Source organism: Acartia tonsa, chromosome 8 (genome assembly GCF_053477335.1).
Source record: "Acartia tonsa isolate MP-2025a chromosome 8, ASM5347733v1, whole genome shotgun sequence".
NCBI classification, from domain to species: domain Eukaryota; kingdom Metazoa; phylum Arthropoda; class Copepoda; order Calanoida; family Acartiidae; genus Acartia; species Acartia tonsa.
The window spans coordinates 40,574,595-40,588,859 of NC_137267.1; the positions used below are offsets into that span (position 1 = coordinate 40,574,595).

Genomic DNA, 14,265 nt, shown 5'->3' on the forward strand with positions numbered 1-14,265 from the left:
ACTTATTTTGCAATAGATTCTTTGTATACATATTGAAAAAGATTCATAAATTTAGATAGGTTTTCCTAAGCACCTAATACGAAAGTGTACCTTTTTTACTGACAAACCTACTTTATCAAATGGGTATAACTAACAATTAATGGGTTTTATTCTATATTTTTTCTAACCTCCCATTTTCTAAATAAAAACCTACCCTCCCCCCGCAGGAGGCTTCTGAAAAGAGAGCCAAAATTTATCCCAAGAGAATGTTTGTTGTACTGTTGATTATACTGGTGCCCAAAGTTTTATAAACACAATTCTTATTTGTTGGCTTTAAAACTTTTGACTACTTCTTTCAATTCTAGTTGATTGGGTAAAACAAGAAGTATCCAAACTGTTCGACCAATAATTAAAATCTTTAGAAGGAATATATTAGTTTATCATCTTTTGTATTTTACCCTTTGTATCATAAAAATTGTCTATATTCCTGATTTTTGTTTGTATATGAGTGGAAACAAACACATTGCCTATGCTAATTTATATACCTTGACTAAAACAATACAAACACATTTATTTTAATGGACAGGGATGAATATTCTTATTCTTATTTAAAAGGGGTAGGGTGTCTGTTTGTTTGTTTCTTTTAATACTTATATTTGCGGGAACTTTTATTTAATGAAATCTTCCAATTTTTAACATTTAAAACTTTATTGCATCAAGATCCATGACAGATCTATTTAGGAAATAAATGTCTATATATGAGCTCAAGTTTTCCAAGCGATAAACGTTTAAAACTCACAGTGCTCCAATAATCCGTAATAAACTCTCATTGACCAGAATGATAAGACCCATTATTTTACTGTATGAAGAATAAATTCATTTTTTTTAATTTCATATTGCTATTTGAATTATATTGAAGTATTAAATTTCTATCCATAAAACAGAAAATTTAAATTTATAATATAGTAAATAAAAGAAAACTTAGTTTTAAAATAATTTGATACTAGCGATACATGCATAATGTGGTCAGATATTGAACTAAGATTTATCAGTTAACTAAACATTTTAACCCTTTCAGGACGAAAATTTGAAATAAAAAATATTAAGATCCTAAAATAGTTTAAAGAAAGAAATCGTCAGGGAGAAAATAATGGAAGAATAGGGTTAATAGTCAGAATTCAGATAACCAAAAGAAAGTAAATAAAACATTGAATAAACCTAGCCAATAGCGAGATAATTATATCGAGCCCAACTCTTGTAGTACCATAAAATCATGTATGCAATGAATCTCCTTATTATAGTATTTTTTGGGTGGTTTCATTCAGCTCCGATAAAAAAAATTACGAAAAAAGAAAATTTTGCATCTTATATACGTTTTGTGTAAAGAAAAAAGTTTAATTTCCAATAGATGATTATTCAGCTAATTTTGAAGAAAAAAAAGTTTCCAATCAGGTAAATGATAAGGGGTATAACTGTATTTTCTCCTTTTTTAGGCTGCGCTAGCACGTGCCATATTTTTCTTGTTAGAATAATAGCCATTAGTGTTTCTAAGCTAAGTTTAAAGATACAAAATTGAAGTCTAGATTCAGGTCTCCATACAAAGTACAAGATTTAAACTAGTTTTTAAAAAAATAGCCCTTACAAAAAAAGATTTATTTTTCAAAAATTTATAGTGGTTGGTCGAGTGCCCTCGCTTAAATTAAGAGCTCCTACTGCCATCTAGGAACGTAACTGCTAGTATTCCTAAAGGGAATAAAATCAAATCATAATTGATAAATTATTTTTGTATAAAATATAAGAAATGATATACTTGTGTACTTAAAAATTCTATTAAATATGATTATTGATATAATATATACATTACTTAGCTAATTTTAATCATTTTGTTGAAACACTGCGAATTGTTAAGTATCTTTTGCATCCTGTCTTTAGCAACAATTGTCTGTGGAAAAATTTGGATTTAGTTTGTAGTCCTACAAAGTTATAATTTATAACAATCTTTTAATTTTTAAAATGTTTTTTTTTATTCGTCTTTGACAAACTTCTATTTGTCTTTTAAAGCTGCATATTTAATATTAGAGACAACCAGCCATTTTATTGTTTAACATTTGCTTAGAGGTTTTCACAATGATTACTGGTTATGGCGATTTTTAAGTCGAAGCTCGAACCCATTAACTCACGACAATTATAGAAGAACCACAATAGTTTGGCGGAAATTTTGAGCACATTTTAAATAAGTAATAGTATTTTTTGTGCGCATGTATTTTTTATATTTTTTAGCACCTCCTTTTAGCAGACTGATTGAGTTTCTAGATTTAGTTTCAGCTGCACATTTAGGTCAACTTATGCGCTGCTTGGGTCAGCTTAGTAAATGTTAGAGTTAGTGTAGACTGTTTGCAAAAGAAGTAATTTAAAGTAATTAAATTATTTATCTTCAGTTTCTCAAAAAATCTATTCATTTATTTTAAGAAAATATGTTTATATTCATATTAATTTCAAAGTTTAAAAAATACAGCTGCAATCTCACGGCTTAAATAGCTTGCAAATTTTGCAGCTTCAAGAGAAATGTTTGCCGCACTGCTTGGGCTGTGACTAATTTTTGAAGCTGAACAAATTTTGGTGAGCGGTCCTGACTTCATTATTTTTTAAATCCAATATAAGATGCAGAGCCTTTAATATAAATATATCAAAGGAGATTGTTATTTTTTTATTTGTTGCTGAAGAATGTGAAAAGAAAAAAAAGACACAGCATGTCAAGATTAGTTCATGATTGGCGGCTAAGTATAGCGGCTGTTGATTTTGATATAATTTAGGGATTAAAACTCCATTCACATGAGCATTAAAAGAATTAATGTAAAATAATTTTGCATTTTAAAAGTATTGCTAAAATGCATTTGTAAAAGCTCTTGAAACAAAAACATCTATAAAATCTGCATAACATATTTAAGTACTTTTGCTCATTTAGAACAATTTAGAATTTAAATTGTTTTTAAATTAACTTTATGTAAATAATTCAGGTATAGTCCCTTTCGTGACAACGAATCTTAAGGGGCGTTCGTCGTATTTTCACAGTAAATTTTCTCCCATTTCTAACTCCTGCCGGGCAAACACCTATCCTAACATAACCTAACCTAACCTATCAAAAGCTAATGTAAAAAAACGAAACGCCTCTTAAGAGGCGTTGCCAGGAAAGGTACCAATAATCGGTATAGATTCTGTTGGATTTTTTTTTACAAAATATTAAAATTGATAACTGATAAAAGTCATAAAATATTATAATCTGCAACAAATCCGTATTAAAAGTTCATGTATTGTGTTGGTTTACAGAAATTGTCAACGAAATTTATTTTGTAAATAATCCCATATTTTTCATTATTCTTAATTTAATAAATCAACTAATCAAAACTAAATCAAGCCCCTAAAGTTGTTAGGACAACGAATAAGAGAATGTTGTCTTAAAACAGCCAAATGTTCCCTCCCGCTCTGACTAACATATGTATTCAGTAACAAGTAAGGCTATGAATGTTTACGTTCTACGGATATAAATATATTTTGAAAAACATGGTCCAAAAAGAAACTGTTTTCCTGTTTACTGTAAATTTTCAATCATGCATTATGAAAAAAACAAGAACATTTCATTCAATAAACGCGAAGAAGTTTAATTTTGCCCTAGGGACTGAAAAAGGAAAGACAAAAGGGAAAAATAGTTTAATAGTTTAATTTAATAGCTTAAAACAAACCTGTGACCTCAGTTTGGCGATATCTTAACAGGCTAAAAGACTTACTACTTTTTACTTAAATTAAAAATAAAATAACCTGAAACCAATGCAAAGCTTCCCTTAAATGTAGTGCTCAATCAGTTGGATTGCGAGATCATAATGGGCAACCAAAAAACCTTACTACTTTATATAAAGTACACATCAAATCTTAAAATCTGAAGAAAGTACTGCTAGCTTGTATAAGCAATTCAGATCGGAAGTTAGCAGAATAGATTTGCTACCAGATATCATTATTGGCCAAAGTATATTTTAACATAACAAATAAAGTGTGAAAAGCATGACATAATTTAAGAAATAAAGTTCAGATTTTTCAACAATTTTTTTCCCACATTTTTTATCCTTTATTACGTGATAAAACCTTTACAGCTCATATTTATTTCTCCACATAATATATTAAAAATAAAATATATTGCAAAATATGCTTTTTACTGGTGTAAAATGCTGTGAAAAAGGTGCTTTTTAACCACTGATAACCACTAAATCGGTTGGGTTCTATTTTTTAGGATGATTCACGTAGGTCCCAGAATGGGTTTAGGCAATTTATAGCCCCATCACTTCAAAATGCTAGGGTGCAGCCGCCTTAAAAAAAGCTATATTGCTGAAATATTAAATGATTTGGGTGAAATAATTTGGCATAAAGCCACTATCAATATGTGGCTGTATATTGTGTTAAAAAATGCCTGCGGCTGCCAATTCCCGCTTTATTTCATGAATCAAATCCTAAATTTATGGCATTTTTATATTGTCAAAGTTTTTAATTTATTTTTTAGCATATGACTCAAAAATTATTGCATCATCAAAAAATATTATTTCCATAGATTTTAATCTTGAAAAACAAGAAAACGTCATCAAATAATAATAACATTAAACAAAGTTAAAAGTTTTGTTTAAAATATTTCAGATTCGTCAAAAATAGCAACAATATTTGCTTAATACCATCCAAGGACCTATGGTTCGATCCTGTAAAAAGTAGGACTCAGTTCAGTAGTTCTTAAAATTTTAATCTACAGACAAGAAAACCTTATTACTTTATATAATTTGATGAAAGGACAATAATTTTTACTCGACAAATTATAAACTAATTATCTTAGTAGATTTGCATAGAAGCTAGGCTCCTAAAAACAACACACAACTAATTTTATAGTTCTATAAATTCATTCATTCTTTGAAAGATTTTTTTTATGTTTATTTAATAGTTCATGGCAATATCGGGCCTAGGTGTATCATATCTATCTATCTATCTATTTAACTATCTATCTATCTATCTATCTATCTATCTATCTATCTATCTATCTATCTATCTATCTATCTATCTATCTATCTATCTATCTATCTATCTATCTATCTATCTATCTATCTATCTATCTATCTATCTATCTATCTATCTATCTATCTATCTATCTATCTATCTATCTATCTATCTATCTATCTATCTATCTATCTATCTATCTATCTATCTATCTATCTATCTATCTATCTATCTATCTATCTATCTATCTATCTATCTATCTATCTCTTTTTCTATCTATCTATCTATCTATCTATCTATCTATCTATCTATCTATCTATCTATCTATCTATCTATCTATCTATCTATCTATCTATCTATCTATCTATCTAACTATCTATCTATCTATATATCTATCTATCTATCTCTTTTTCTATCTATCTATCTATCTATCTATCTATCTATCTATCTATCTATCTATCTATCTATCTATCTATCTATCTATCTATCTATCTATCTATCTATCTATCTATCTATCTATCTATCTATCTATCTATCTATCTATCTATCTATCTATCTATCTATCTATCTATCTATATATCTATCTATCTATCTATCTATCTATCTATCTATCTATCTATCTATCTATCTATCTATCTATCTATCTATCTATCTCTTTTTCTATCTATCTATCTATCTATCTATCTATCTATCTATCTATCTATCTATCTATCTATCTATCTATCTATCTATCTATCTATCTAACTATCTATCTATCTATATATCTATCTATCTATCTCTTTTTCTATCTATCTATCTATCTATCTATCTATCTATCTATCTATCTATCTATCTATCTATCTATCTATCTATCTATCTATCTATCTATCTATCTATCTATCTATCTATCTATCTATCTATCTATCTATCTATCTATCTATCTATCTATCTATCTATCTATCTATCTATCTATCTATCTATCTATCTATCTATCTATCTATCTATCTATCTATCTATCTATCTATCTATCTATCTATCTATCTATCTATCTATCTATCTATCTATCTATCTATCTATCTATCTATCTATCTATCTATCTATCTATCTATCTATCTATCTATCTATCTATCTATCTATCTATCTATCTATCTATCTATCTATCTATCTATCTATCTATCTATCTATCTATCTATCTATCTATCTATCTATCTATCTATCTATCTATCTATCTATCTATCTATCTATCTATCTATCTATCTATCTATCTATCTATCTATCTATCTATCTATCTATCTATCTATCTATCTATCTATCTATCTATCTATCTATCTATCTATCTATCTATCTATCTATCTATCTATCTATCTATCTATCTATCTATCTATCTATCTATCTATCTATCTATCTATCTATCTATCTATCTATCTATCTATCTATCTATCTATCTATCTATCTATCTATCTATCTATCTATCTATCTATCTATCTATCTATCTATCTATCTATCTATCTATCTATCTATCTATCTATCTATCTATCTATCTATCTATATATCTATCTATCTATCTATCTATCTATCTATCTATCTATCCATATTTACCTAGGTATAGGAACAGAGCCAGTGGATCTAAAACAAGACACTGTCACTTCTTTCTCTTCTAAATAAGAAATACAAGATTATTAATTATTAAATAGGATCATTAAAATGGCTGTGAATATTTGAATTTATCTGAAAGTTTGATCGGAAAAATACCCCAAAAATATGAATTTCATCCAAGTCATAAGATAATTATGTATTAATTTGATTATAATCTTATGGTAGACTTGATTCAAGTCAGATCTGATTGAAAACCTCCACAGAAAATCCACCTTGGTGTTAGGGAACAATCCCTTTCCTAAGTAATATTTTTAAAAAATTTAAAAACCTTCCTTCATACAGACCCTATTTATTATAAGTAATCCATCTAATCAATTTAAATTTTTTTTTTAAGTATTTGAGTTTTAATCTAGATGCCCTTTATCTTTTTTTTTTCTGTTACAAATTTATCTTTTGTAAAACAAGACAAGCCTTTACAAAAGAGTAAACAAACATTATGAAGTGTTTATATAAAAAAAAAAATTGCAAAAGTTAGCTTAATAAACTTATAGTCGGAAAAGTGTTCAAATCTTGGCTTAAAGCGTCTCTAATTAAACATTACTGCTGCTATGTCAGATGCCCATCATTAATAGTTGGAAGGGAAAGTTTAAAAGACAAAACTCATTTTCCGTTTTTACTTATATACTCATTACCCAGTTAATATTTTCAGACAATGGTCTTGGAATCATTTTTCTGGAAGAATACCCCCCTCCCCCAAAATATGAAAGAAAATAAATATAGTGAAAACCGAAATTCGGCTGAGTCTAAACCTTACAATGAACCAAACAAAGCTTGCTAAAAAAAAATCATATATAACGCTAATGCCGTTTTTAAGATCATAGGTAACATATCGACATACATACATCCAATTACGTTTGGTCAAGATCTACTTATTCCTTATGTTTTGCATGCCATCTTAACCTTTTAAAAAATTAGCTCTAAAGTGCAAATTTGAATCATATTTTGTTGTCCTAATGTTTGAAAAGGCACATTGTTTTTGTTGTGTTCAAACATTCTGACCAATGTTTATGTTTAAAAAAAAGATTAAAGCAGGATTTAAATACTTAAGTCTTGAGATTGTTTTAAGTTATTTTTCTTACCCTTCCTCACACTTTAAATGATAAATTTTATGGGCGCAACCTCTTGTAGATTAATAAAAGTCTATTATATCAGTTCAATTATATGCAAGCTATAGAGATCTTTCATAATTGAAAACACATATTCTAAAGTTTTCCTTTCTTAAACAAAAATTTTTTTTTGAAGGAACAATTTTTCTGTTACATGAGTTATTATTAAGGAAAATCTTGTACATCTTAATTTTAAGTTATTTTACGGGGCGGGCACGTCATCCCCCTAATTACCTTAATTTTACCATTTACTGTTGTTTTTAAATTAAATACATTTTTTTAAAATTGGTATTCCTGGAAATACACTTGGTAAATAGGAAATGGATTTTGTCCAAGGAGGGAAAGGAAATTGGACTCGACTGGGACCCAAAGATTATGGGGACCTTGTTATCTCATTTGTTGGCTCAAAAACTTTAGTTTGTTGTTTCTGAACTAGTAAAAGCGAAACTTTTTAAGAAGTAATTTTAAACTACAGAAGGATTTATCAATGTCTTATCACCTAAGATCCCTGAATCTAGCCTAAAATGTAAACTAATCTTGATTTATAGACAGTAATTTATAACAACTTAAAATATAACATTAAGCCTTTTAAGAGCCAAGCTTTTCTATAAATAGGATCGGATAGCTCTTATCGTTTATTTAGGCATTTTATAATTGTCTTAACAATGTCAAACTTGGCATGGCGATTACTGTAAAATATAGTTTCATGGCAAATAACTATTTTTAAAATTTAGTTTAGTATTGTTACTTTTTTGCATATCAATGTTCGTTTTCTCTGTTTGATTTGTTAAGCTTTGCTACTTATGAATGTTGTGATCTTTGTTTATCTACAAGAATAAATGGGTGTGAATTAGTATGACAATGTACCTAGCCAGGGATCTAAAGGGATAAGACAATGGCCGATAAATTGATCCGACATCCCTAATGATGATACACAAAATTTCTTTTTCTGTAAATTACAATAGATTGAATTTTTGTACACTCAACTTAATGAACCAAATCAAAATTCAATAACATGACCCCAAGGTTGTTAATCAAACGAATAAGCAAACTTAGGGGACTAGTGTAATAAACAGTCCAATGTCCCCTTCTTCCTGGTACCTAGCACCTACACCTATTATAATACAGGGGAATATAAAACACCCTTGCATTTAACACCTTAAAGGGAAAGTATGATTTGTTTTTATGTAAAGGTAATATGTTGTCTAATTACTGCTGATATGATTCTCCTTTACAATGTAGCTTCTCATAGGGCCTGGTAAGATTTATACCTATTGAAGGTTTCACCATCCTCCAAAGAGGAAGTGCCCCAAGAGAGAAAATGACCCGCCCTAATTTTTCTTTAATTTTCCTTTTTAAAACAGAAATTGAAAATGGGTAGGGTGTTCCCATCCCAACCCCACCCTAGAATATCTATGGGCATAACCGCTTGTGGTAATATAATTTGACTCATATTATATCGATATTATGTTTAACAATTGGCCTTAGCATCTAATAGTTTAAATGTTACAATGTTGCTCCGATATTTATCCATACCTTATCATTACATGAATCTGCACACAAGGTTAAAATTGATAGAACGATACTAACATGTCAGAATTTACTGACAGAAAACACTTTTTTTCAAAAAAGATTTTCCCTTTAGAATGTTGTCCATAGGGTTGATTTAATGTTCAGCTTTCAAACAAATATTTATCATTAACACAAAAAAGTAAGGGTTGCAATTTGGTGTTAATGCTTTATATCAGAATATCTAAAATTTTAGCGAAATTATAAAACTTTTTCGTTATGATTATTGAATTATGAATAATACGATCTAAATCAAATAAAGTAGGATGAGGATAATGAGGGTTTTTGCTAGCAAATGCATAATTTTACCAAACTATTTTTGTCTTTCTGTAAAATTTTGATTTAAATCATTACATTTTTATAAGATATACCAGATATTTTAAGAGCGAAGCAATTCTCTAATATTTCATAACAACTTTTTTATGATATAATTACCCTATTTATCTGAGTTTGGTAAGAATGATTCCTAGAACAACAAGATTAAATATCTAAGCAAAGCTACTCTGTAATAAAGTCCTAAAATGTAAGTATGTCTTGAAAAAGAATCCCTTATTTATGAGATTTTGCAACAAGTTTATAAACAATTTCGTTGAATTTTTTTACATTAAGTTTTGACATTTATATAAATATTAAGTGTTCATGTTCGTTTGATCTACTGTTTCAGAGCTTTACTTTTATGGATGTTGACATCCTTGTTTGCTAAATTATTTATCAGTTACATTGTTTTACAATCTTGGAATTCTTGCAATTGCGAAGAAAATGGGTGGAAAATCTGCTACAACAGTATTTACACAATCAAGACAAATCTTAAGCAAAAATTTTTGCTTGATAAGAAAAATATAATTTTTAAAACCGACTAAGTGCTTATAACTAAAATTGTTTGACTGATCTTTCTGGACATTTTTGAGATCTTACTGGTGATTGATTCGTCAATGAATAATGATCTTTTTCTAAACATTTCTCTAAATCCTTTTTCATTTTAGTTGCTGTTTTATAAAAATACGGGAAATCTAAAGTTGTATAAGGGTGGAATTTAATCCACTATTTAAGCAGATATTAAAATAAAAGAGCTTTATGAAAAGATTGTACATTATAGATATACTAGCAGCCAAACCCCTAAGCATCTAGTGGCTTTATAAGGCGCAGAGAGGGACAAGACAATAGCCTAATACCATCCAAAGATTTATAACTAAAAATAAATTAGCCTTAGCCATTACTGGACCTTGTTAAAGCTTGCATCAAAAAGAGATACCGATCGGTTTAGTAGTTATTGAGATCTTAAGCTTTAGACAAAAAATATCTTACTACTTTTTATGATTGGACTACCCTACATATATGGCCAATCAGACACAACATGCAAGAAATTTCAGAAGACTAAGATTTTTGTCATTTTAAGTTAATTTATAAAGCTTTCTAAGACGTTTATCTGTTTTGAACTGACTTAAGATTTGAAAAAAGACACCAATCCCTTTAGTAGCAAAATTATTATAATTTTCATCCAATAACACGGTTGAAATGTTCCTCTACAGTGTATCTATTGGTTTAAACAAGGGATTGTTCATCTAGACTTGTATATTTATTTTTACAACATTATGAAAAGAATGTGTGTCACTCACTTAGTAAGAATGAAAACAAGGCGAATCCAATCAAACGCCTTTGTGATGTCATAACATAAATTTTAAAACTTTTCTAAAGTTATACAAATCTTACGTACCTAACGGATAGCTTTACTAGTTAATTCCTTTTTTATGTTAGAATCGCTCTAACAATCTTAAACCTTACCGTAGGAATGAGGGAAATTTTTAAAGCGCAGAAGATCTCTATTTGTCTATTTTCTTTTTATAATATGTTACTAGCCTCTCAAGGCACTTTGTGTGGCAAATGTGAGGGGGGGAGTTAAAATCTCCCATTTTAAGATAAAATGTAAAAAAATGGAATTCTATTTCTTTAGTAAGGGCGATTTCTTTTGGGAGAATAATTTCCCTAAATAAGATATATAAAGGGTGAGCAAAAAAAATGCGTACCTTTTTAAAATTAAAATTGCGCGGCTTGTGTTAATAGTATAAAAATACTACGCATACCGTTAGAACCGCTAAGAAGTCTATTTTTAGGAAATAATGATTCCTGTGCTACGCATAGTTTAGGAGTTATGTGTTAAAATGTCCCAACTGGCTCCTAGATTATTTGTAGCACAGGAACCGTTCTTATATTTCCAAAAAAGACAATACAAATACAATTTAAAAAGCGCAGAAACTTTAAGAAAGTCATGTGGCCATTATTTAAAGGATGATATATTAGATTTTATAAAATTATTTTTTTATATATTTTTTAATTATCCTATTGCTCATTGATGAAGCCATCCTTTAGTTACATTTTAAACATTTAAACTCAGATTCTTATTGCCTAAAGGATCACTCCTCTTAATGGTCTGAATTATTAAACTTATCTATAATTGGTCACAAACTAATACAATTTCTCTTATTGGCTTATACAATAAGCTGTCTAATATATTGGGTCACTTTTGATACTGCTACTTGATTGAATTATCCTCTATCTTTATTCACAAATTAGATCCATAATCTTCAATCCCGTCTAATTGAGAATATTAAACTTACCTTCTGCTCCATCTACTAAGGAGTATTTAGATCCATAATCTTTACCATCCCCCCCCCCCCCCTCCTACTTGAGAATATTAAACTGACCCTCTGCTCCATCTGCTAAGGAGTATTTAGATCCATAAACTTTACTCCCCCACCTACTAGAGAATATTAAACTGACCCTCTGCTCCATCTGCTAAGGAGTATTTAGATCCATAACCTTTACTCCCCCACCTACTAGAGAATATTAAACTGACCCTCTGCTCCATCTGCTAAGGAGTATTTAGATCCATAAACTTTACTCCTCCTCCTACTTGAGAATATTGAACTTACCCTCTGCTCCATCTGCTAAGGATTATTTAGATCCATAAACTTTACTCCTCCTCCTACTTGAGAATATTGAACTTACCCTCTGCTCCATCTGCTAAGGATTATTTAGATCCATAAATTTTACTCCCCCTCATACTTGAGAATATTAAACTTACCCTCTGCTCCATCTGCTAAGGATTATTTAGATCCATAAACTTTACTCCTCCTCCTACTTGAGAATATTGAACTTACCCTCTGCTCCATCTGCTAAGGATTATTTAGATCCATAAATTTTACTCCCCCTCCTACTAGAGAATATTAAACTTACCCTCTGCTCCATCTGCTAAGGATTATTTAGATCCATAAACTTTACTCCTCCTCCTACTTGAGAATATTGAACTTACCCTCTGCTCCATCTGCTAAGGATTATTTAGATCCATAAACTTTACTCCCCCACCTACTAGAGAATATTAAACTTACCCTCTGCTCCATCTGCTAAGGAGTATTTACATCCATAAACTTTACTCCCCCTCCTACTTGAGAATATTAAACTTACCCTCTGCTCCATCTGCTAAGGAGTATTTAGATCCATAAACTTTACTCCCCCTCCTACTTGAAAATATTAATTTACCCTCTGCTCCATCTGCTAAGGAGTATTTAGATCCATAAACTTTACTCCCCCTCCTACTTGAAAATATTAAACTTACCCTCTGCTCCATCTGCTAAGGAGTATTTAGATCAATAATCTTTACTCCCCCTCCTACTTGAGAATATTAAACTTACCCTCTGCTCCATCTGCTAAGGAGTATTTAGATCCATAAACTTTACTCCCCCACCTACTAGAGAATATTAAACTTACCCTCTGCTCCATCTGCTAAGGAGTATTTAGATCCATAAACTTTACTCCCCCTCCTACTTGAAAATATTAAACTTACCCTCTGCTCCATCTGCTAAGGAGTATTTAGATCTATAATCTTTACTCCCCCTCCTACTTGAGAATATTAAACTTACCGTCTGCTCCATTTAGATCCATAATCTTTACTCCCCCTCCTACTAGATAATATTAATCTTACCCTCTGCTCCATCTGCTAAGGAGTATTTAGATCCATAATCTTTACTCCCCCTCCTACTTGAGAATATTAAACTTACCCTCTGCTCCATCTGCTAAGGAGTATTTAGATCCATAATCTTTACTCCCCCTCTTACTTGAGAATATTAAACTTACCCTCTGCTCCACCTGCTAAGGAGTATTTAGATCCATAATCTTTGCTCCCCCTCCTACTAGAGAATATTAAACTTACCCTCTGCTCCATCTGCTAAGGAGTATTTAGATCCATAATCTTTACTCCCCCTCTTACTAGATAATATTAAACTTACCCTCTGCTCCATCTGTTAAGAAGTATTTGGATCCATAATCTTTACTCCTCCTCCTAATTGAGAATATTAAACTTACCCTCTGCTCCATCTGCTAAGGAGTATTTGGATCCATAATCTTTACTCCCCCTTCTACTTGAGAATATTAAACTTACCCTCTGCTCCATCTGCTAAGGAGTATTTAGATCCATAATCTTTACTCCCCCTTCTACTTGAGAATCCATCGTCCCACCACAACATTGTTATTCACGTTTCTGAAAATAACCGTAGTGTTAGTCCCGTATTTTTGGGGATCTGAGGGAATAAGACATTTATATACAACCAAAATTATAAACAAATTATCCTCTTATGTATATTAAACTTATGAAAAGTTTAGATAATGCTAATTTCAACTATTCAATCAAGATCTAATAAAAGTATCCAAAAATTCAAGTCAACAAATCATATAATTTATAAAACTTTATGTACAATTATAATTCATAGTCTTATGTCTGTTCCTTCCATGCGTATTTTGGGGGCTTGTAAGTTTATAAAAAAACGATCCTATTTATGCCATCTGTGTAGCTACAATTTTTCCAGACGTCTTTACATTTAATTTATCATATAATATAGTGCTAACATTACAGCTGTTCTACCTAATTGTTGTTGTTTATAGTACGTAGCATATA

The 14,265-nt window shown here is 30.0% G+C and overlaps 1 protein-coding gene across 1 annotated transcript in view; it reads right to left on the reverse strand.

Annotated features, from left to right (window-relative positions):
• Positions 1-13,854, reverse strand: part of LOC145326943 (uncharacterized) — a 64,930-nt gene extending 51,076 nt beyond the window's left edge. The window contains exons 1-2 of the mRNA XM_080170392.1: positions 13,753-13,854; positions 6,586-6,643 (exon numbers count right to left, since the gene is read on the reverse strand). Of these exons, the coding sequence (XP_080026518.1) occupies positions 6,586-6,643; positions 13,753-13,837 (143 nt within the window). The 5' untranslated portion in view covers positions 13,838-13,854. The remainder of the gene's footprint in view (positions 1-6,585; positions 6,644-13,752) is intronic.
• Between the last annotated feature and the right edge of the window lie 411 nt (positions 13,855-14,265).